Genomic DNA, 25,188 nt, shown 5'->3' on the forward strand with positions numbered 1-25,188 from the left:
AGGACCTTACTCTGTCTCGTATGGCTAAGTAGCGTGTGGTTGCTTATGTTAGCAAAATTAGATATTAGTGTCATGTTTAAGTGGTTTTAAATCAGAAAAGTAGAAGTCATAAACACACCAATCTCAACAGGAGATCTCAACTTTGTTGTTTCCTATTCATAGCCTCTTTCCACTTGGCTGGATAATGTCTGTAAAACAAATGACTCAAGAGTCTTGCAGTAAACTTTCCCCAAACTGACACAGTTTGAAGTCACAAAAGGCACAAAGCTTTCCTGCTCTACTGACACTCAAACTCAAGAGCGACACAGGCTTTGTCATATTTTCTCAACCTCAGTTTTGATGGACTGTTCATGCTTGATGTGCATCATCTGTCAAAATATGTCCATCTAGTACTATTTTTATTTCCAACGGACACAGAGCAATATTAGCGTACATTTAGCATTCCCCTGATGTATGCAGGTCCAATATTCACTCTGCTTTTAGCTCTGGTTTGGTCTCCACCAACCCCAGTAGCTGACTGAGCTGTAATCAGGTGTCTAACACTTGTATTACACATATTGTTCATGTGAAGCTTAGTGGGATTTTAGGGGCTCCACATTGTTCCAGAGAGGTGTTTTAGTTGGCCCTGCAGGATGATTATTGGTGGTTGAATATTTGCATTCGCATGTTTAATGTACTTCTAATTCTTGCAATTTGCATAATGGGCCTTTGCTATCCATCTGAAGTCACTTGGAGGCAAGGGAGCAAATGGCTCACTGATCTCTGCCATCTCGCTGCATAATTTTCCCATTCCTGCTGATGGCCTTGGTTGGCATCCATTGTAATAGGCCGTCTGATTAGTGATTTAAATGTTTACCGGTACATGGAGACATAAATCCAGGCAATAGGCCACCTCTGAAACCGAGGCACGCAGCTGGTTTCGCAGACAAATGGCTCTGGGGCTTATGTCTTTTTAACCACGTACTTAGTTGGCAAAATGGTGAATGCTGGGAAGGCAGTGAGAGGGAGGTTTACAGATGCATGAAATCATACAGAGCAATAAGACAATAAGCTTTTTTTTTATTACCATTTGTCACAGATGGGTGATTTCACAATTGCACAACATTGTCAGAATCTTGTTGTCATTGATGGTTCTCAGCTCAAAATTAAGTTTATTGCTGGTGAAAAACATAAAGCTCTTGTTGCTTTGAAAAACACAAGACTTCAGATTGTTTTCTTCTTTCATTCATATAAATCTGTACAATTTGAGTGAACTGCACAGTATTAAAACAATAGTGAGGAATAGTGATCACTTGAAATGCGGCTTTTAAGAATATGTGTCCACTTGAGTATTTCTGCACGTGTACATGAACACAGGAAAGGTTGCTCTGAGGTATTTTCACGCACTCAGAGGGAAGGCACGATAGAGAAGGCATGGATATTTTATTAAGCTGATGTGCAATAGTTTGTGAGACTGTGTGAAATATACCGACTCATTTAGATTTCCAGAAGATCCTCTGTTTCGGTTTTATTCAGACGAGTTTCTGCTGCTGCATGAAATGACCTCTCCTTTCACCCTGCTGATAAATGATAAATGTTCTGTGGCGAAAACGAAGAAAACTTCTGTCACTTCTGTTTTTCCATTAATTATTAAACTATACATACAAGATGTGTTAAAAAATTGTAAAAGTGCTGGCGGACACACAGACAAGCTAGCTGTTTCCCTGTGCTTCTAGTCTTTATGCTAAGCTAAGCTAATCGTCCCCTGGCTGTAGCTTCACATTTAGTGTACGGAAATTAGAGTGGTTCACTCTTGGCTTTCCCAAAATGTCAAACTATTCCCTTGAGAAATCAGATGACTGCGGAAAGCTGCAGACTGTAACCTGGTTACATAAGTGCATATAAACACACTGACAAGTTTCATAATGCTTGAAGCTCCATATTTTACACATTTCCTGTGTTTTATTTGAAGTGTTGATCCATAAGAAGATATATTTCGTTGTGACCTCACAAAGTTCAGGAAGTCCTGACGGCTGGTTTTAAGGCTCAGTTTCTGAATACAGGCTGTGTGCATTTCTCTGTGGACTGAGGCTTTGATACTTTCACAGTATTAATATAGAAGCTAGAGCTGATCTATAATCACACTACACATGGACAGAGACCTTTAGCTTATATGGGACCTTTAAGTGCTGCACAGCTGATCACGCCATGTGGAATTGGCAACATCAAATAAAACAGTAGACAAAACATATTGTGTGATTGTGCTAAATTACCACAACAATGTCAAATCATACGTTCGTTACAATTACATAAAACTTCTTGATGCTCCAGTTCTATAAAGCTCTATAGAGCTGATTTGGTCTTCGCCTGGAAGCGTGTGATTCGGAAAGGTGAAAGGTCGTAGGAAGGCACTTCTCCCAGGCTGAGTTCACACAGAAGCTTCCCAATGATTGGTCCAAACTTGAAGCCGTGACCTGGAGAAGAGAAGTCATATCAGTAAATAAAATATGTACACAGGTCAACAAGCGGTGTCAGGTGAATCAGTGTCCTAATGTGAGCGAGTCCGTGCCCTGCACCTTGTAGTTTGCCTATAAATATCTCTGCGTCTCTGGGCCTTTGTCTGAGTCAGGCGATGGGTTCAAGCCCCTCACGAATGAATACATAAAAGAGGAGCAAAGCTGTTGCGATGCCTGTCACTGAGCATCTCTTCACTTTAGTGAACTGGGACCAAAAGCTAAATAAGGGAGATTTGTCCTTTCTTTGCATAATGGTTTCATGTGCTCGGGCCCAGGAGTGAGACGAGAGAGCGTCTATTTTCAAAATGCGGCAGCCCGAGTTTTCTTGTTGCTAAGGTCTGAGAGGCAAATTGTGAATGTCAACAGGGCTTGAGGAATGCAGCTCACTGCCATCTGACAAAGGTCTCGCAGCTCCCCTGGATTCCGCTCGGCTTTGAAGTCATAAAAGCTCGGCTCTGACAGTTTGGCCACGTGAATTTTCATCTTGCCAGAGAAAAAGAATGGAAAACCTCAATAGATGGCCAGGCCCACAGGGTGACTTTGTAGCCATGGCAACCCCCCAGCACTTGCTTTAAAGCACTTGTGTTGGGCTTTGATGACGAATGCACGTAGTGAAGGAGGAGGAGGAAGGCAACACACTTTTTATTTTATTTTTTTTCCTGTATTATGGATAGGCCCTGTGAACGTCTCCAATATGTCTCTGAGCTTCTGCACTGCTGCTGCAGAGTGAGAACATACAGCACGCATATTAATTAGCACTAGGAACACGGCTAACTAACCCACTAATTAAACAGATACAGCGTTGGGGGAGGATTTTAATTAATTGACTTGAAATATTTCAGCTAGGATGGATTTCCTTGAAGTTTGGTAAAGACGTTCATGGTCCCCAGAGGATGAATCCCACCATCTCTGTTGGTCTGTTGAGTTTTCATTAAGTTGTTTCAAATCAACATCTCAAAACGTCTTATACTTTGTTTGTGCCTTACAAAATTCTCGCCATGCTAAACTACGGAAGCCGAGAAAGGCCGTACTCGCAAATATTAAAAGAAAAAATAAAAGATCGTTATCCAGAGATAAGGAGATATTATCAGGAGAAACACGCAGTCCAGAGAATCTGCACCTTCATACAGCACTAGAAGTTGTTCATACTGGCTTGGCACATCTGATCGCTGATTAACAGTGTAATTATAATGAGAAAACAAGCTTTGTTATGTCCAGATAACGGAGTAAATTGTCTCGTTATCTCGAGATGACAAAAAATAGTTTTCTCCTGATCATGGCTTTGTCATTTTGAGATAACGGGATAAAAAATATTTTTTAATACGAGTTTGGCCTCTCTCAGCTTCTGTACTAAACCAATATAGTAAACATGGTTAACAGCTGTGTGTTAGCTTTCTCATTGGGCTTTTGTTAGCATGCTCATGTTAGCATTTAGCACTGTTTTGAGCTAAATAGCACAGTTTTGTTTGTCTCTTGCACACGCACATGTGTGCACGTTCTGCCACACATCTGGCATCAACAAAGGGCAGAGGAGGAAGCAGACTGCACTTTCGTTAAAGCCCCTTTTCATTCATTCCTCATTTCAGTCATTGTCTTTGACACCAGATGCACACGCAAGGTAGAGCAGAACCCAGCAGAATCTCCTGGCGGGAAATCGGGCCAGCGCGAGGGTTTCATGGCTAAGCAGCATCCTCCATTCACCGAAATGGCCTCACTTAGCAAAATGTTGCACTTGTGCATTTGGAGTGAAAGTCATTCACTACCCACAAGGCTCTGTGAATAGCAAGATCATTAGTATGTAATTCATTTGTTCAACATTTCGTATTGCCGGTCTTTTAGACTTTTAGTCCCGTTATCCTGCTGCTCTGCAAGTAGAGGATTGTGAGCAGGATATTAATTTCAGATGTAATTAAGTAAAGGACATGACTGCATGAAGAGAGGAGAGGTGCTCTCCCACCTCTCTCACAATGGACAAGAACTTATTAAAAGTTAAGGATCTATGTCCCTGTTACATGTGGAGTTTACCGTGTCCAACTGTGAGCACATTAGTCATGGCCCATCGCACCTCAACACCTGCTTTACATGCAATTATCCAATCGGCCAATCATGGCGAAGCAGAAAATCCTGCAGAGATGAAGGTCAGGAGCTTCGGGCTGGTTTGATCTCCTGATATTTTCACACACAACAAGTCTCCGGAGCAGAGGTGTGAGGTCAGGACCGGGGCCATCAGGTAGAACGATACAGAAGTGGAAGCGATATCTCTCTCCTGACATCTCAGTTCTGTCCCATGAAGCATCTGATCTTGTCTGTTTGTATTCTTCTTGTAGTTCACTGCCCTCTTGTGGCGGCAGCAGGCTGTTATCTCTGGAAGCTAGCTTGACTTCCGGCTGTTTGTATCTTTTTGTGGACGTGACCGCGTCAAGCGGAGGGGGGAGACTAGCTATAGCCAAAGTGCGCTGGTCAAGCTGTCCTTGACTTCCTGAGATCAGTTATGATGGTGCAACAGTCTTTTCTCCTTCAGTGTTAAGAGGCAGCAGTAGCAAATAAGCTAACAAGCTAATTAGACTGATTTATCAGCTCAAATCGATATAAATTGTCTCACTAAGCACCTTAGATAAAGTGTGACACTGAGGAGTTAGGATGTATTGTGGAGCTGTTTAATTCTGTTCTGCTTACTGCTTATATTATTATCTTTTCCTTTCTGTTAATCAAGGTGTAGCGTTCTCTGTTTAATACCTGCAGGGAGTTCGAGGGAGCAGATTGTCTCTGGGTATTGTTGGTAATGTTTGTGTTCACTTTCTGATTAACTGCTTTGTATTTGAAGGTCATGTGATGGCTTTACTACACACTCCTTCTGATTGGTCAGGACTGGTATGAAGTCATGCTTTAGTCATGGTTGAAAAGTTAAATCTGACCTTATTGTCCAGGCAGGTCGTGGGTCAAGAACAAGGCAGGTTTTGTTTGTATTTGCACTTTTTTTTTTGGTAATTTAGTGGCTGCAAGTGAACACACCTCAAATTGCAGTTACTGTGACAGAACAGTGTTTGACTGAAAACTGGTCCTGACTTTATCAAGACAACAGGTGAAGCCAGCTCCACATAAGGTTCTGATTCTGTCTGCACCTGATGTTCTGATGTTGACAGCTGCTGGACTCCATTTTGTTTTTTTCTTTTTCCTGTCCAATAAATCCTCCTCAGACTCTGTGATCTCCTTCCTCTGACCCACACTGGTCACAAACATGTGCTGTACCTCTGGAGCTTTTTATGTACAAGCTACTCTCACACACACACACACACACACACACACACACACACACACACACACGCAGCTCTTCAGACACTCCTCTGTGCTGCACACTGAGCACTGGGCCACTTGGCTCCGTGCTCCTCCTGGGTGAGGGGGAACAAGTGATGCTGATTCATTTGGCTGCTGCAGCTGTTTTTGTGCTGGCACTCGTCGGCTCACATCTGCTGCACGAGGAGCTTTCTGCTCTTTTGTCTTATCGAGATTTTGACATTTTCATTTTGACACCGACATTTTCTACTTGACTCCACCGGCTTCAGAGCGCAGACACCGTTTGTGGTGCTGTTTTTTCCGGCGACTCTCTTGATGGCATTTTGAATAAATGATTGTAAAGACGAGACAGACGTTCAGTGCAGGTGTTAAAGGTCCTTGTGTTTGTGTTTCTCTCATTTCTGTGCCGCTCAGACGAGTCCACCACTTTGGTCCACGCTGAAAAATCTCAACAACTACTGGGACAAATTAAAATGGGCCTGTCTATGTCAGATATCTTTAATTGCGCTGCAGCCACTATATTTTTTTCAGCCCCCTCCTTTCACAGTGACGGAATTGCTGTTGCAGCTTCTTCTTCATTCTTCTTTCTAAATGTATTGTCGTTTACTTTTTTTTAAATTTATTTTTTTAACCTTGCTAGCGGTAGAGAAGCCAACGCCGGTCATCTGTTTGGCTTGTCTACCACTTTGGCTCAGACTGAAATATTGGTTTTATGTTTGCCGACGCTCCTCGCGGGTCGACTCTGACACCGTGAGTAATGTTCTTCTTCCTTCCTTCCAAAGCGGGAGGATGAGATGTTGCCCTCTTTTGGATTATGAAATAAACTGGAGGCCGATTCCTTCTGTTTGAATGCCAAAGGTTCTTCAGGAGATTTTATTACATTTACTCATTCTCTACACTTTCAGTCTGCCAGGATCAGCTGCTACTAACCGTCTAGTTACTTGGCCGCTTCCATTATTGTAAACGCTCTCTGTGAAAGCCTGATCATTATCAGTGGTGCCCTTCACATGTCTGTACAAATCAGAGAAACAAATAAACTCTACTGTTGGCAGCAGCTTCTTAACAAGATGTCCTGCAGTGACTTAAATGATCCTCTGACTTTTCATCCGACACCATCATGTAGTCAAACTTTAATTTGTCCAATACTTTGATTTACAACTAAGTGCCTTGAAAAGTCCAATGTTTTTTATCAGCGACATTATGTTTAGTGCTAATTAGCGAATGCTAGCACCAACACTACAATGGTGAACATGTTACACTTCAGCATGTTAACTTTGCCATTGTAAACATGTTAGCATTTAGCGCAAAGCACCATTAGACCTAAGCACAGCTTCACAGAGCCGCTAACACTGTTGTAAGGTCTTAGTCTGGTTTACATGTCTGTGCAGCATCTCCATAATCACGTTAACACACACATCATTTGGTTTGTGTTGTACCTGAGAATCCGGCTCCGATCACTATGTTACTGTGGTTGGGGTGACGGTCCAGCACAAAATGACGGTCAGGTGTTAGCTGCGAAAACAACAACAAAACACGAACATGAGCAAAGTCCAAAATTTAAAACGCATCACTTTTGCTACGTTTATTCCTGGTGTCGACGCTACTCCGGAGTTTCCTTTTTTAAAGTGAGACTTTTGCAAACGCTTTCCCCGTTGTAGTTTGAAAACTCTGCTGTGGCGTTTTAGTCTGGACGAGCAAAAACGATGCAAAGACACACCCACCTTCGCCTCCTGAGTGGATCTTATCAGCCTCGACTACCAGTGGCTGACCTTGTTGTCTCTGCTAGCAGCTGTTGCTCAGTTGAATTCTGCATCTTAACGCTACAACTGTCTCTGTTGTTCCTCGTTCGTAGTATTTTCTGAAACTAACCAACTGCAGAGTCGACAATCCACTTCCTGTTTACACGCCCTGTATGCCTGAATGGTCATGTGATATGCATTTTCAGGTGTGTTAGTCTGGACGGAGATTATTTCTCATATGCAACTGAAACGCTTGTTTTCGGTTTGAAAATGCCGCTTTAAAACTAAAATGTATTGGTGTGGACGCAGCCTCAGTCCAGAGTGTCCTTCTCTCTCCCGCCTTCTCATTCCACTATATGGAGACACGAATAGTGAACTGAGCAGCTGCTGACTGTCCTTGGAAGCACTTGACAAGGATACGTACTCTCTCCATACGGCCGTGTGGCCTCTGGAGCTGCGTCTGTCATTGTGTCTTTGAGGAAAATGTGTTTTAAAATGTGTTTAACTGCATGAAAAGAGTCCGTCGTAGAAAACATAACGACCTCTGACAGAACGCGAAATTTAACAAGAAGTGTAGAGACACGTGTAATTGAGCACTCTGTCCTCTTTTGAGAATCAGTGGTGATGGTGCACCACGCTTCCTGTTCAGTGAGAAAAGAGCGTGACTGTCAGGATTTTCAGTGGCATTGGACAAGGTCACAGATATTATGTTTTCCTACAGCTTCAGTATGTGATCGTGGTAAAAGCAGCTAGTGTTGCTGGAGGGCAGAGCAGCTGCACAATCCCCCATCCCTGCAACACACACACACACACACACACAGTTCTGCATGCTTTAAACAAAATCTAACACCTGTGGCTCAGAGAAGCTTCAATGTTTATTGCAATATGAGCGAACACACTGAAAATGTAGCTATTGTGAGTCTTGGCAGAGGTGGAGTTAAAACTGGGGTCCGTCCTCTGGGGAGCACGAATGTTATTTTAGTATTTTTTGAGTACATACGGAAACTTTGCATGGCAAATGTCGTTAGCTTGTGGTAACTTTGATATCTGTCAGAGAGGGGCTGGGGAAAAATGTGACATGTAAACTCTTCAGCATATACAGGTATTAAAGAGCCAAACATATTCATTATTTGTGTATATTTAACACAACTATCGAATGATTTTTACACATCAATATATATTTGTAGACGTGATATGGTGACGTTTAGGATTGAGTGCAACCACTGTCTCCTAGAAATTACGTTTCCATACAATTAAACTGCAACAGTAAATATGTTTTGTAGGAAACACTATATATATTAAAAATATCTGATCCTGCAGAAAACAGATTCTCTTGTAGTGACTCCAGCTTTATTAAACTGTTTTATGATTCTGTTCAGACTCTCACGGCTCTTTGGTTCAGGTTAGAGAAACATCCTGGTCTGATTTGAATAAAGAAAACGTTCACAATGACACAATATGTTTATTTACATTTAACAAAAACCATCTTTTCTTTACCTCAACCAAAGTGTTTTGTTGGCTGAATGTAACCACAGATGGGACTGACTCTGGTATCGTGTGTCCTGTGTTTTGTATTCCTGTCATCCATCTCCCTTTTGAAATCTGTTGCCTTTTTTAATAAATGTGCAGCTTCAATCATTAAAATCCAACAAAACGTATTTGCTGTTGCAGTTAAATTGTAATGTAATCTTCAGGGAGGCAGGGTTGTCATTTTGAATCAAAGTGAGATTTGTTCAGTCTATGGAAAACTCCTGCTGTTTCTGATCAAAGAAATAAAGTTGTAATTATTAATCAATCTTAAAAAGGAGGAATAAACCCTGTGTTACCTCTGGAGTGATAAGGGAGCAAATGCACGTGTGTTCTTTCCGCACAAAACACTTGGAGGGATAATTGCTAAGCCTACAACATATTTTCAGTTTTAATATAATTCCTGTAATCCTATCCTTCATAAACAAGATAGAGTTTAGTCTCCTGCAAAATGAGTAAAATGCTGTTTAGATCCCTTCGAATCCCCTTTAAATAAATGTATGCGAGTGTTGCCAGTGACAGATGTGTTGACTTTCCTGATATTTCTCGATGACCGACGGATAACATCGGATTCCTTTACGTTCTGAAGCTTAAATCTCAGCACTTTGATGGATTAAGAACAGCGTGATGTTCAGTGTCGATACTTAACCGTATACATGCAGCTCTCCACCACGGCAGGTTCAGGGATCAGGCCTGGTAAACAGCGGGCGACGTAGCGCTGGAGGATGTCGATGTCAGACCTGTCTGTCTGCTTGTCTCTCTGGTCCGGGTCCGTCTCGCTGCCCATGTGGTAGCATATCTATGGACAGGATGACATCATCAATATTATTTCAATATGAAGCACTAAAGCTCGGCAACCCTGCGTTAGGTTTGGGTGACATCCAAAATTTAAAGGGGCTGTTCGTAAGTTTTCTCTGCTGCTGAAGGCGGTCTCTTGCTGGGGGCAGGTGGTGGTGGTTGTCTCTATCAGAAAGTCGGACAAGACGGGCTGTGGCTAGCTTGTTAGCGTGCTAACCTCAGTAGAAGAAAAGACGTGATAGAGACAGGAGTTAACGTTGTCGTTGCTTGCCACCTCTGCAGACGGCAGTTGGTGAGTAAGGGAATGAAGTTTGACGCTGAACATGTAACCTCTAAAGTAGTAAGTGCACAGCAGTTAATGCTAACGCTAGCTATGTAGCAATAGCAAAACTTAGAAAAAGCTCCTTTTAGTATCTTGATGCAGCGTTGCAGTAAGCAATGAGGTGAAATGAGGGTCCGATTCAGCAGCAGGGAAGACTGTGCAAAACTACCAATAAATAAATAAATAAAATAATGAAAAATATTGCATATGGTAGGAAATATAGTGATAGTCGATATTGGTGCGATATTTGATACTATTGAATATCAGCCCAAGCCTACCATGCATAAATGAATAGGAGCACTCACTGTATTTTTCATGGGGTATATGTTGGTATTTGTTGATTTTCAATAGTTTTATTTTCACAGACTTATAGCGTACAGCAAATTCTGCCTCTATTAATGTTGTATTCACTAATCTCAGGTCTTTGTGTAATTCCTGCTTTGTTTACTTACCTCACCATCATCTGAATGACAACAAGTCAAAACAGGGAAAGCATGGACGTCCTCACGTCCACTGCAAACCCATTCCTATTCAAAGAAGCAGGTGCCAGTGCGCTCTTTACTTTAGCATTCAGCAGTCCCAAATCCATAATCCGTCTTGTGCTGACAGTTTTACAGCTGATGTGCAATGAGGAACATTGAAAATAAAAACATCAGTAACTACCTCAACATCTGTGCAATGACTGAAAACAAAGAAGTTACTCGCTGTATCTGTATAATTATCCAAACAGGAAGTAGTTGGAAATATTTGTCATAATCAATGTTTTTATGTATAAAAATTTGTTTTGATTGCATGTAATCAAGTTATTAATACAACAGTAATTATCTGGGTTCACATGAATATACAGCTGAGTGTCGTCTGCATAGCCACGACGATAGACGTTATGTTGTCTAACAACACAGTTGAGTAAGAAGATAAAGACTAAAGAGTCGACTGTTTCCTGTGCGTTTCTGCAGCACTCACTGGGTTTACTTTTAGAATATATCGGGTGAAGTTTAATGTAGCAGTATTTACACACAGCAAACTCTCAAAGCTGCTTTAATGTGCTCTATATGGTCTGACACATACAGTCTAACTCAGAGGCTAGAGGCACAGCGAGGGAGCTGAGGGATTAAGGGAACACACACACAATATAAGTAATTACAATATCCTTCTCTGCTTCATTTTCTTTCAAATTATGTTTAATGGTCCAAATATTGGACATACAGTAGCTCTGGTGACTGTGTCTCAGAGTGAATAATACGACGTGGCACCACCATCTGTCCCCCCCCCTCTTCTATGCATGTGGTCTGCCATTAGGCAGCGAGCTCCCGCTGGTCTGCCATAATGCCCCGAAATAAAGATGTGCCATCAAACCCAGCACAACTCCCACAACTAATCTGATGTTGAGGTAGGACACATCACATTTTACAGTTGACTTTGCAGCAGTGTTTTTCGTTTCAGAGAAGTAGCAGTCGGCCCTCTTTTTCTGTCTCTCCTATAGGTGTGAGAAATAAATGATTATCTATTTCAAAATCTGTGTTAATTAGTTTTATTATTCACTGCAAATATAAATAAACAAATCACTGCAAACTGGTACTTGAGAGAATTTGTTTTGCAGGAAGGCGACACAAGAATGGCTTTGAAACAACAATGTTTATGTCCAATATAATGTTCATAAATATATATTTCTGCATATATCGAAATTATTGTATAATAAACCACATCATGTGATGAGCAGTGCTCCAGTGAGTGCATGTGCCTTTGTATAATGAAAAGCTGTATTTGCATCTGTGCACAGACAGCACTGGTTTAAACACTAATGCTGAAAAATGAAGCCAATTGATAGATAAATGAAAGCATATTAAAAAATGAATGATCATTAATATATCCTCCTTTTTTAAATAATTACCATGAATGTTGGAGGACTATGTGCAGAATCTAGAGTTTCTGTGATGTGAAGTCAGACTGGACGATCCAGTTCCTGTGACGTACCTTCACCAGACCCGGGTACTCGTTGGACGGGAGGCCGTAGATGTGTTCGTCGGCCTCTTCGCCCTCAGTGAGCAGGAAGCAGGGAAAGCGCCGCTTCACGTCGTATGATCCAGGAACCTTCTCCTTCCAGTAGCACACGTTGATCTTCACCACCTACAGTGGAGAGAAACCAGGGAAAAACAATGACGCCCCCAGAGACCTGGATCCTACTTAAGACCTAATGACTGACCACGCTTCAGTTTTGATGCAACTTGATGCAGGTTGTTATGACCCATAGTTACGTTTTGTTGCTAAGCGACACCTAGTGGCCGTAGTAATTATGACAGGAGCGAAGGGAAAAGTGTTGGTGACGTAGTATATAGAGATAAAGTCCACGTCAGCAGGAGGTGGTGGTGGATGAATGTGACACAGGAGAGCGGTGTTCGATTCCCGTGTGGAAGTAGCCTTCTTCATGTCCTTCCAATGCAAGTGGATGGGGGATGAAATCTATACTCCTCATTCTGTGCAACAACACGTTTCAAACTTGTTCTGCAATTAAATGAGGTTTTAACAGCCTGAGTTGCAAAAATCAAGTAGTTTAACTTCAAAAGTTTAATACATAAATCTCTAAGACTAAAACTCCAGGAGACATCCTCTGGATTTGATTAGCTGGATTAACTGGATTTGTCAGGCAAAAGTAAATTTCCCTTTTAGGTATTTAAACAAATGACAAGAGAGAATGGTTTGTATTCACCCCTGTCCAAAAATACAAAGACTTCATCCTTTGAACGGCATTAATTTGCCGCCCTCCGTAAATTTCATGCCAATCTGCTTTTTACTTTTCCCTGTGTTCAAGTGGACGGTGCGAGAGGAAAGGTCACGAGGACACAGAAACCATCGGGGACACGAAATATCGGATTCAACTGAAATGTGATCAGAGGTTTTTCAGATGCCTTGAGTGTTGCTGAAGTGGAACTGTTGTCGTGGTGATCTTGGTAGAAGTTGTTGAGCGTGGGCAGCCTCAGATATGATGATGCAGTTTCATTAATCAATACAGTGAATAGATCAGTATGAGACTCCTGAATGAATACACACTGAAACAGAAATGGCAGCTTTCACTAAAACCTTATTCTTAAAATACAAACAAAACGCATAACCCCCCCTTCTCTGGTTTTTTTTTTTTCTGCTCATAAAGTGCAATTACAAAGCAGCTCTGCAGCAGCGAGGTGGGACTTAGGATTTAACGAAACGTACACATGACCGTGCAGACGACGTCCATCTGACGGTGGGCCATAATAAGGACACATTGTTCAGGAGCTTTCAGTGTAATGAACTAACCGGCCGTGCACTCGTTCCCGGGCACCATAAAAATTCAGACTGAAGTACTCCGACGAGCCAATGAACTCGGAGTCTGTGCTTTTCTATCCGTTCACACAGGCATGGCATTCCCCAGGCCCCCCCACAGCTCGCTGCAAGCCTGAATAATGCAACTCCAATATCAGCTCCAGCTCTCCACTCTAACAGCTGTCTGCTTGTTTCTCCATCACCTTCTCTTTTCAGAATGTATGGCATATTGTAAGATGGAAAAGACTTGCCTTGCCTGACTATAGCTGAATCCAAATGTTCAGCGTCTACCACGCTCGCAGACTTTAAACAGGCTCAATCCCGGGTGGTCAGCGAGTGCTGAGGGCTGTACAAATCCGCAGTTCATTAAAATCCACAAGGGGCCTGAAGCGGACTTTCTGCCGACTTTAAGAGAGTCCACATGGGGTGAAGACTTCACTTCAGTTTGCTCGGGAAATTACTCGTAATCCAAAGCGATATGAATATGACGATGTAACACACTAAATAAACAACTAGAGCGGCAGAGAGTGCATAACTCCGCCAAGGCCAAACAGTCCCATCAAACTGTACAAACTCATAGATCTCAACACTATAAACGTGATCTTTTTTACATCAAGATCCAAACTTTACTCTCTGACAAACTGATGAAAATGTCCAAAACTGCCCTCAAATCTGTCAATGTACAGGAAAGTGATTAAAAAAAATTCCTGGAATCTGCACCAAAAAAACAGACCCAGGTGTTATCATGACCCCCTTGGTGGAGGTAATAATAAGAATAAGAATAATGTCTACCATATTTATCTAAGTTTATTACCTCCTCCAAACTTGGAGGAGGGATGAGTCATGGATCAGAGGGGAACAAATTAAATTTTGGTGTGGATTCAAGAAATTATTATGACTTTCCGTAACGTGGCGAGTTAGGGTGTGTTTCTGCATTTTCGTCAACTCCTTAGGACTTCATCAAAGATCTTGCTATAGGCTGTAATGTTTCTACATTAGAGACCACAGATGACAGCGGATAAAGTGAAGGCAAATGTATTCAATCATATCTAAAATCGACCAAGCTTAATGCTTGATAATGCCTCTGCTTTGCCGTTCTTTTCATTGACTGGTCTAAATATTGGTGGAGGGGACGGTGTCTCTGCAGATTCACAATGAATGACGTTTATAAAACAGAACGGTGCATATGAAGAGAACGTTTGAGGTACCTCCAGTGGCAGCTGTAAGCCAGTGTGGCTCAGCAGTCTATTAGCCCAGGGTCCGGCCGTGATCACCAGTCTCTTGGTTCGATAAACACCGGCAGAGGTTGACACTGTCACAACCGGGCCGGGTTTGATGTCCATTACCTTCTCTTTGTCTCTTATGATCCCACCCAACTTCTGAAACTGCCCCTGGGAGAAGAGACCGACAGAATGAAAACATTTTAAATGGCATGAACGTAAATGTTAGTAAGTGCTTCAAATATAACCGTTGATCAGCAGTCACTCCTAAAGAAGTATTAATTGACATATTTTGTTTTTAAGAATTCAGTCACAACATATCTGTATCTATTCGTGGTGTAAAGTTGGGCACTTTAACGTTAACACTTTTGGAGTCAGCCTCAAGTGGCCATTAGAGGGACTGCAGATTTTGGCACTTCCATGTGGGCGCCATTTTTCAGCCGCTTCGTCTCGTTGGTATTCTGTTGCGGTGCTTGTAAGATCAGCACTGTTCTGATGCTGCTGATGTTCCGTCAGTAGCTCAAAGTGAAATCAGTGACTGTGCTGATTTACAGTTCCCTCTTTCCCCACGGGTGAATTATGCTTTTGTGTCACAATGCAATCAGTTTAGCTAGCCTACATCACCGCAACGACCGGATCAACAGTGTTGGTGTCTGGTCGTCAAACAGTTTAGGGCCCCAGACGCACCTGAGTTGGCCCTGTGTGCAACCGTGAAAGAAAATCAGCAGAGTTTTCAAAGATTTCAAAGAGAGCGAGAGAACAGAGAGTAGAAAAAGACATTAAGAAACCTGCCACTCTGAGATAATGTAACAAGACAGATCAATTGCGACGTTTATTATGACATAATATTAAAGGCAAGAGGCTATTAAAGAGCCGTTGCATGAAAATACACAAAGCAATAATCTACTGATCTATTACACATCTATCACCACAAGCTTTAATTTCTAATTGACTGCTGCTTCACAAAAAAAGAAAAAAGAAAAGCGGCTGAACATCTGTCCAGTCAATTGAAAGTGGCACCTCATTGAAACAACAAAGCAGTGTTTTGTGCTTGACCTGGCAGCCACGGATGAGTCTGTTCTCCTCCAGTGCTTTTTGTCAGTGCTGACAGAGTCCAGTAATGTGAATTTATTGCTGAAGATATCCCTGCTGTGAGCTATTATTAGATTAAAACAAAGGCAATGAAATATGTTCAATTATCCACATCTGGGTATTTTTCAGCCCGGTTTTCTATCTGCTTCTCACATATGAAATCAGAAAGTGTTTTGCTTCTTTTATCTCTCGTTACTTCCACATGCTCTCAAAGGTTTTTGCTACAGGAGAATTGTCTACAGTTTTACACAGATTTCCATCAACACACAGACTTTCCGTCATGAACCCTGGAGCAGACATCAATTTATATTTTATTGAAATTTTCTTTTCAGTGACATACTGGGTAATTTTCTATTAATGCTTTGAAATGCACCTTTTAAAGGACCACACATTTTAGCATGTGAGAGATGACAGACATTGAGCATTTCATACTTACCAAGACGAGAGAGACCTTGAAAAATCCTTGAAAACTTTAAGACGCAGATTGTTTGAGGTGAATGAACTTTATAGACCTCCATGTAAGGCAATCAACCAAAACGGTATCAAAACCGACATTAAGAGCCGCTAACGTGATTAATCTTGCTCATATCGGTTAATTCAGTTAATACTTTCCCCAATGCGTTCATTTGTGAACTGTCCCCGTTTAAAAAATTACTACCTCATGTTCCGCATCGTCTGACTAACGTTAGTCCGCGGTCACTCAAAGCAAAGCTGGCGAAATGGAGGACTCAAGTTAAAACTCTGAGCCTCTAGGCTACATCCACACTTGAGCGTTTTAGTTTAAGTCTAAGCTTAAGGGGCCTGAGACAGTCGGTTAATCTAGTGATAAAGGAGCTGAGGTGGCAACACTGCTGGTTTGTGCCGAATTGTTTTGAAAGAGCATCAACCATTGGGGAAACTCCAACATTTGGCAAGCTGACCAATGGTGTAACTTGATCCCTCAGGCTACACCGACACTAATACGTTTTAGTTTTACGGGCGGCCACACTCCAGTAGTTTTCAATTTCTGGAAACGGAGACTTTTGGAAACCCTGCTGGTGTGACCTGTTTTTAAGTTTGAAAAGTGTTTAGTGTTGCAGTCTGGACCTGTAGTCTGGAAACGATGGCGCAGACACCCGCCTCGCCTCGTGAATGGGTCTTCAACAGTCACAACTACCAGATAGTGGTGAGCGCAACATCGATGGCGACCAAAGGTAATGCCACGAATTGGTTTAATCGCTTGGAACACAATCACATTGCCGAATATAAAAGCAGAAAAGCGACAAAGTAAAAAGTTTGACATAATCGTCATATGGCCCAGCCCTACCTCCATGATTAGTCTCGATTAGACTTCACTCGCAACTTGGATTGGGGGATCTCTAACGCATCATATCCTATGTGGACCACATCGTTCACCTGTACTTCCTGAAGCTAACATACACCTAATCTACCAATGATATCTATGCAGTACCTGTACGGTCTTGAGTGCGCGGTCAGCATACAGAACGCCAGCAGTTATGTCCACCACCGCTCCATCTCCCTCGGCCAGGTTGAAGTTGGGGATGTGCTGGCTGAAGTTGTCACGGGTCAGGACCACCGTGGGAACCTTGTTCCTCTCCAGGGTGGTTTTAATCAGCTGGTAATTCTGGCTGTTCTCCGGTCCCATCACCAGGAGTCCTGTTTGTCTGAGGGGGGGAAATCAGTGGAGGTGAAGACCAGAAAGGACCTATTCATCATTTGACTTCTGGTTCTTTCAGACCTTGTGGAACAAAAACATTTCAACTCAAATGTCACCTACTAGCTTTTACGCAGCTTTCGACCACATTTCAGGGTTGTCATCAGTGATTGCACAGTAAAAAAGCTTGTGTCATCATGTCAATGTTGAAATGTTATCTTTTTAAAAAGGTTATGTAACGACACTTGAAAAATCTTGACGAAGGCCATGTCATCAGATAATCATCAGGTTGAAAGCTCCAATAAAAGCTAATAAGGAACCTTGAGTTCAGAATTAGTAGTAGTTTCCTGTTCACCTTGTTGTTTCCCTTCCTGACCTTGAAACAACATGTTGGAAGAAGGTTTTGTTTCTCTGTGATTTGCATTTACCACTGAAGCTTCAGTTTGTACCTGAAGAGCAGCAGCATGGCGCCACTGTGCCAGGATGCCCCGGGAGATTTTCCAAAAAAAACTATGACGTCATGGATTTGGCGGTTTGTAAACGCTCCAGTATAGTAATCTCTGTCTTGACTTCTCTGCGGTGAAATTACATGTATTGTACTCTTGTGAACAACCTGAACGCAGCTGTTGATAGTGGAGTGAAAATGCAACACTGTGTTGAATAGAGCTGTTGTTGAGTATTGTCTTCATGCAGCTGGGTGGATCGACTCAGGGTCATCAACACAACAGGTTTCTCCTCACAAACCCCCCGCTGCCTTCCTATGCACCCTTGAAAAAAACTATTAAACTTGACACAGGACAGCGAGGTGCTGGTGGAATGAAGAAAAAAAATAAAATCTGCATTCACAGAGAGACATCAGCTCACACGTCCAGAGAGTTATTCATGTTGAGGATTCAGAGTACGAATAACATACTGCATAAGTTATATCTTTTTTAAGATATCTCAATTTTAAAGTCTAATTGTGTTTAATCTTGAAGTTTCCGTCAGTGAGGACTCACAACCCCCTGATGCATTCACTAGGTCAGCTGGAAGCAAAGAGGAAATGCTGTTCATATGCACTCAACCTCCTCCTTGCTTGTTTCCCATATGTTTTCCCTCCAAAGATAGAGTCTGGGCAAACGTTCAAACAAGGTAAAACTTTCCTCACCTGGTCAAGAGGGTGGAGAACACAATATTAACGCATTAACGCATATGTATCTTTAGAAAAGTTTAGATAAGGATGAATGCAACAGTAGCAGTTGTGAGGTCTCGTCCTCATGACGTGAGGGTAGCTGGTTGAGTTTACGACGCATTTGACTCCATCCTGGATAATGTCTCGCAGTTGTCCTGTCTTGCATCTCGTCTTCTACCTGGTCTCTTTTAACAAGATCATCTTTCCCTAACCTTTATCTGCTTTTGTCACGCTCTGAAATCTCAGCAACTACTTTGGTGAGCTATAAAAATGTGACCCAAGTTGTAAGAAACTGTAGTTTCCCCTTAACCAAACTTCTTAACCACTGAAGTGAGGTCAGTCTGCCACTTTTATCCGACTGAAATATCTCAGAAACTGTTGGGATTGATTGCCGTGCAGTTTTGTACCAGCGTTCATTGTCACCAGACGATGAATCCTGCAGACTTTGACTGGTGCATGAAATATTGTAACATCTACAAGATCTACATTCATAGTGCCCAGATGATGAGTCCTGATGACTTTGGAGATCTGCTGAATTTTTCCTCTGGTTCAGAGCGAAATATCTTGACACCCGTTACATGGACTGCCATGCAGTTCGGTTCAGTCGTTCGTGATCTTTGAAATTTCCATCGCCTGTCACCACGAGCATGGCTGTACACTCTCTGGGCTCGATTTCTGTGGCAGAACAACGACTCTTGCAAGCAGCACTTTGACTGTTTGGTCTTTTCCTGACCTTGAGTTTCCCTTTGCTCCTCTGACTTGTATTTCAGCCAGTGCACGGGTGCACAAGTGGGAGGAGAGGAGCAAACAAGTGGGAGGTTTATTCAAATCAGGTATTTTAGATTAACAGAGCTCATTAATCCTGTGCATCACAGCCTCCTCTGCAGTTTGAAGAAATAAAAAACAGAAGTTCATGTTTTATTTTTTTTATTACAAAGCAATGTGACCCTCAGATATAATAAGAGGCAGCGAATGGTTGGAAGGATTACAAAGCAAATGCTGCTGTATCACGTGTGTACAATGTAAAATACAGTAGAATTATGACTGAAGCGGCTTTGGATTGATGCAGTCATGTAAACTGCTTCACCGAGCTATATTTTTATTATTCATTTGTATCATCATTGCACTAATTAACTGTTAAAAAGCCGCACCATCTGCCTCTGGCTGCAGATTTGCGGTGCCGTGTGTTCACAGGATGTGCTGCTCTGCACCAGCCATTTCCTGCATTTGTCACTGTGACTGACGCAGCTGTTTCGGAGCGAGGATACCAGTCATGCTACTGGATCTATCCGACGTATATCCCACTTCACCCAGCCGTTCTGCATTTCCCACTGCTGCAACTTAAGAAACCAAAATAGCAGGTGCGCTCGGAGACTGGAATGTTGAGGGATGACAAATCAGAAAACACTCCAGCTTGTTTTGGGAGGCAATAACAACCTGTTTTTGATACAAAAAAAATTCCTTACCAAGCTTATTTACTGTAGAATCCAAACTTGTGTTTCTCATGCTGATTTTAGATCAAGCCTCTCCTGACACATTCGTTCATGCACGTTTCCACCGTGGCATTTCCAAATAACTGCGAAGCTATTCTGACAAATTAGGACTTCTCAACCCGGAAGCACACGCCAGCATCACTCACGTATTCATGTGCACCAGCCCAGCTGGTCTGCGATGCCTTACTTGTGCATGAGAGGACACTCAAAGAGATGAAAGAGGAAAAACAATCTTAGGGCAGAGCACCCACTCACTGCTGCTGAAGTGGCACTTGGATTTCACTCTGTAGTTCTGCTTCTTCACCAGTTCTGCTGAAAAAACTGACCAAGAATTTTGGTTTCACGCATAAATCCTTATCCAACCTGTGGGTGCTGACCAGAAGTGACGAGTGTTACAGAAGCATCCATCTGTCTCGTCCACACCAACTGCAACAACCTCCTGAAGTGCCGGGAACACAGCGGCCAACCAGACTGTCCTCACCCGGCTGACTCAGCTCGGTGATACCAACTGTCCTGCTCTAACAGAAATCGTTACAGTGTGCTCCGTCAGGAAAACTGTGGATTTATTTTACTTTACTTCCACCAGAGCAGCGCCGCACTGTCAAACTGCCATCAATTTTTGTGACTTTATGAGGAACAAAGAGTGTGTAGATGGGTTGAATACTGACCTGCAATGGCATACATATAGAAATAAGAGAGGATGTTGTTCTGAAAGATGGAGGACGGACATGATTTAAAGCTCCATATTTTCTTCTTCTCCTGTGTTTTATTTGAAGTGTTGATCCATAAGAAGATACACTTGTGCTTTTAAGAATCAAAAACCGTCTCAGTGTAGTTTCACATCTCCTCTCTCAGGCTTATCTCTCTAGAGCTCTAGTAACAGCAGGTCAGTGAGCCAATCAGAAGAGAGGAGGCTCTGAGCTTCTCTTCTGATTGGCCTCAGATAAGCCTGAGAGAGGAGATGTGAAACTACACTGAGATGGTTTTTGGTTCTTTAAACCAGATATATATCTTCTTATGGATCACCACTTGAAAGTGTGCAGTATGGGAACTTCAACATGATCTTAACTGTGACATTTGACTGGACGCCAAACGTCCAGTGGACAGTAAAGCTGTCGTGAGCGGTTGTGAAACTCGGGGTGTAATTCAGCAACCTGCTTGATAGATGGCTGACTCTTTGCCAACAGTGTTTCCTAAAGGCTGCTCCAACATCTGTCAGTCGCCATGAGGCGCAGACGCCATGAGCTGAAGGCTTCAGCCGTCCATTAGAAGATTTAATGACTATGTCGCCCGGCGTGCCGGTGTGTGTTTACGACTGGAGGAAGGAAAAGCAGTGCAGGTGTGTGTGTGTGTGTAAGGTTGTAAATATGACACCTATCCGAGTGGGTGATTGGTGGCACTGGGTCAGCTGGTGGATGTGCTCATGTTGTCATGTATGGTACTGGTGGTTACGTTTTAGCTCGAGGCCTTTTATGATGGTTTCATCTGCTCTCACCAGCCTGGCTCCGGACATTTCTCACTGTGATGCAGACTTTTATTTTTTATTTTTGCCAGCCCAAGGGCACAGGTGGCTTTCAGACGTGGACCCATCAGTCATGAGTTATGGATGGGCGCACTGGGACGGGGAGGCGCACTGTGTTTCTACGGAACACAAATGTGGGCGCGGCTCGGTATCATGATCTGTTACCCCCGACACGTGAATAATGAATCGGTGTTATTCCTCTGGCTGGTGCTGAGAAACAAACAGGGGCCGCTCGGAGGTAATACGACCAGGAAACTCGCTGAGCTGCTGGAAGCGTGCGCGCAGTTTGATGCTGCTGTCATATTTGTAAACACACAGATTCCTCCGCGCTCCGCGAATGAAAATCAGAGGTTTAACAGTTTATGTGTGTGTGTGTGTGTGGGGGGGGCACATGGGAGCTGTGAAGGGGTGATTCAGTGACGCTGGAGGTAATGAGAAAGTCATGCATTTATGGCTCCCGTGGATTGAGTTGCTGCTCTTGTGCCGCACGCACAACACCTCGAATGTGACAAATCTCCGTGTCCTGGTGAAGCTCTCCTTACGGTGTGTTCTATTTAATGCCCCCCCCCTCCCCCCGTGTGTTTCTGCCGACTGCTCACCTGTACAGTCGGACACCTGCCTCCCTCTCCAGCTGAGCCCACAGCTCGTAGCACTCCTCCATCATGTGGGTGTAGAAGTCCTGCTCGTAGGCCTTGCGGATGATGCGGGTCTGGCCGTGGGAGCTCCCTCGGGTGTGGGGCAGGACGAACTGGGAAAACAGGAACATGATGTCACCTGGTTAAAATTAAATACTTTTTTTTTTTTTTTTAATTTGGCCAAAAGTATGTAGACATGGGAGTCCGTCCGTAACTGATAATTACAACCAGCTCGAAGGTGTGACTAGTGCACCATTTATATTCAAGCCCTGTACGTGTTGAGCCCAGGTGAAGCTTTTACGTCTAGCTGGGAAGTCAGACTAGTCTCCGTGGTAATAACAGGAAAAAAATATATTGATTACACAGCCGGGAGGAAACAGAGCGATGGCAGCGTGTGATTGCGTCACAGCGGGGCGTCTAGACCGTCCCATTTCGAAAGGCTCCTTCAAATACAGCGGCCCAGCCTATCCCAACAGTCACCGCTCTTCTCCCCAGATGTCCTGTGGATGTAACTTGCATTGCATCATGGTCGGGCCACAGCTTCGCCACGTCTTCATAGTGTGACAGAAGTAAAGCATCTTCAAACAGCGACTTTTCCAATAGTGGTTAGAGCTGTTTTGCAGATAATATATTTTTTCATTTTCAAGCCACTGAATACACAGTCGCAACTTTATTGGTGATCCATTTGCTAACAAAGTCATTATTCATTTTGATGACTGCACTACAGCATCAGCAGCCATCTGATCTTTATGGTGTATCTGTATTTCTTGAACAGGGAGTATTAGCAGAAGGAGGAGGAGAAGTGATAGAAACTTAACAAGAGAAACTAGTGTTGTTGTAAAGACAAAGACGAGTTTCATTAAAGAAAAAGACCTGATGTGTGAAGATGAAGGGAAAAGCTGTGAGGGAGATTCCCGCTCAGGAGTTCTGTTGACATCTTCACGCCGGCTGCAACAGCAGCGGAGCGTCTCCAGCTGCCAGAGAGCGATGTGACAATGAGATAAAAGAAAACAAGACCGGGTCAAAACATGGTCTTACTGCTGGACCCTGTAGTGTTTGTATTCAGTCTAGTCTCTTTATCTGTTTCCAGCCACAAAAAACAGACCAAAGACCAGCAGAAGCAGAAGCAGAGAGGTGGGACTTCAGCAGGACGCGGTGTGTGACAGCAGATGTGTCGTGAAGCCGTCGCCACAACGCGCAGCACGTGGCGGAAACAAAGAGACGGTCAGACACACACAGAGCTGCACTCAACACAAACACACACTCAGATGATTCACCGATGAGTGAGCTCAACAGAACTGTAGGACCACAGGCCGGAAGTTACATGAAGAACACATTCACACAATATTACATCACACACGACGAGGTCAGGGAAGATGAGGACGGGCGCCGCTGATTGGTTCTTGCTGCCACGGTTGCGTCCCGCCAATTTAAGTGTCCCCCGGTTCCACACGTCATAAAGTTCACATCAACAACAACAACAACAACAAAAAAAGCCAGGAAAATGTTTTGTATGTGTCTGATAATGAACACACTCCAGTAACGCTGCGCACACACACACACAAGTTCAAGTTGTCTATTAATGATGAGTTGTTACAGCAGTTAACTGCATCAGTGAGGGCAGGTGGTTTCATTAACCACAAATTAGTTGATTATTAGATGCACTAAAGCAAACTGTAATGAGGAGGCTTTAAACAGCACCTGCAGAATTACATAATCCTGAGGAAGTGTTGGAGTAAAAACGCTTGTGGTTCGTACTGTGTCTGCATGGTTACTGTTACTAACCGAAGTCACCTCCAACTAACGACCGGTTAATGACTAGTAGATACACAACACAGAGAGCGGGAGAGTCGGTGCTCCTGCAGGAAGTGGTCACACTGTGTTAGAAACCCCTTCTCTGCCCCCAGTCAGGGGCCCACACAAGGTTACTTGGGGTTGGACTGGGGGGCCCCCCTGCTGCCCCTTACTACGAGTATAAGTGGTTAATAATATATTCTAATATTTTCTGCTGTATGTACATACATACACTTTAATATGTCAATATGTTCACAAAGTCCTTATTATACTATTATTATTAATGTTACTATTATTATTTTATACCACAGACTATTATTGAAACATCTCACAATGTAAACACACTACCATCAACACACCCTGCCAAATCCAATCATGTCAACTGTCTATTATGTTTTATTTCACCAATTAAAACACACACACACACACACACACACACACACACACACACACACACACACACACACACACACACACACACAAATAAATAAAAGTTAATGAAAAAATCCACAACAGTTTTTCAAAAGTGATGTTTTACATCTAAGCAGTTACACACAAATTAAATAAAAAATAACAAATGTAGGTTAATGTAATATACATGTATTATAATGAATCAGAGCAGTGTTATGTGCGGGTCAGTAAAGAGCAGTAGAGATGAGGAGAGATGAGTGTCACGGGTCATTAATGATTATAATGATAATTGGACGTTAGATTTCAGACCAGTCTGAACCGGATGTGATCACAGCCTGCCCCCGCCCCCCCCCCCGTCAGTTAAATTCATGCTTGCACAGTTGGATCATGTGAAGTGAACCTCGCTCTGCAGTCTGCTGACGGTGCTTGGAAACAGCTGATCTCCCAGCACTAAGTTGAGTGTGTGACACACCTGCTCCAGCAGAAGAGTCCTCTGGTTGTTCTTCGCCAGCCGGTAGGCCGTGAAGGAGCCCTGCACCCCGGCCCCGATCACTACGCAGTCATACTCCTCTGTGCTCGACATGTCGGCTATATTCACCGGTGACGGACAACAAGCAGAGACACTTCACTGCTGCTCTGCAGGCTCCAACAGTCACGCCCATTGAAAGTGGAGGAGGAACCGGAGGAGTGGAGAACTTTCAGGGTCTTACGCCCTGAGCGTTGT

The 25,188-nt window shown here is 43.1% G+C and overlaps 1 protein-coding gene across 2 annotated transcripts; it reads right to left on the reverse strand.

Annotated features, from left to right (window-relative positions):
- Nucleotides 1-2,094: 2,094 nt before the first annotated feature.
- On the reverse strand, nucleotides 2,095-25,144 carry pipox (pipecolic acid and sarcosine oxidase). Of its 2 annotated transcripts, none has more exons than XM_022762972.1 (8): nucleotides 24,937-25,144; nucleotides 22,224-22,372; nucleotides 17,235-17,448; nucleotides 14,681-14,863; nucleotides 12,150-12,302; nucleotides 9,705-9,854; nucleotides 7,226-7,301; nucleotides 2,095-2,453 (listed from the first exon to the last, which is right to left on the reverse strand). In XM_022762972.1, exons 1-8 carry the CDS (start codon nucleotides 25,045-25,047, stop codon nucleotides 2,323-2,325), a joined length of 1,167 nt encoding a protein of 388 aa, XP_022618693.1. In that variant the 5' UTR covers nucleotides 25,048-25,144; the 3' UTR covers nucleotides 2,095-2,322. The 2 variants fall into 2 exon arrangements, with proteins under 2 accessions (XP_022618693.1, XP_022618694.1); XM_022762973.1 differs by lacking the exon at nucleotides 24,937-25,144 and adding an exon at nucleotides 23,537-23,558.
- Nucleotides 25,145-25,188: the final 44 nt, after the last annotated feature.

Source organism: Seriola dumerili, unplaced genomic scaffold, assembly GCF_002260705.1.
Source record: "Seriola dumerili isolate Sdu_G_001 unplaced genomic scaffold, Sdu_1.0 BDQW01000458.1, whole genome shotgun sequence".
NCBI classification, from domain to species: domain Eukaryota; kingdom Metazoa; phylum Chordata; class Actinopteri; order Carangiformes; family Carangidae; genus Seriola; species Seriola dumerili.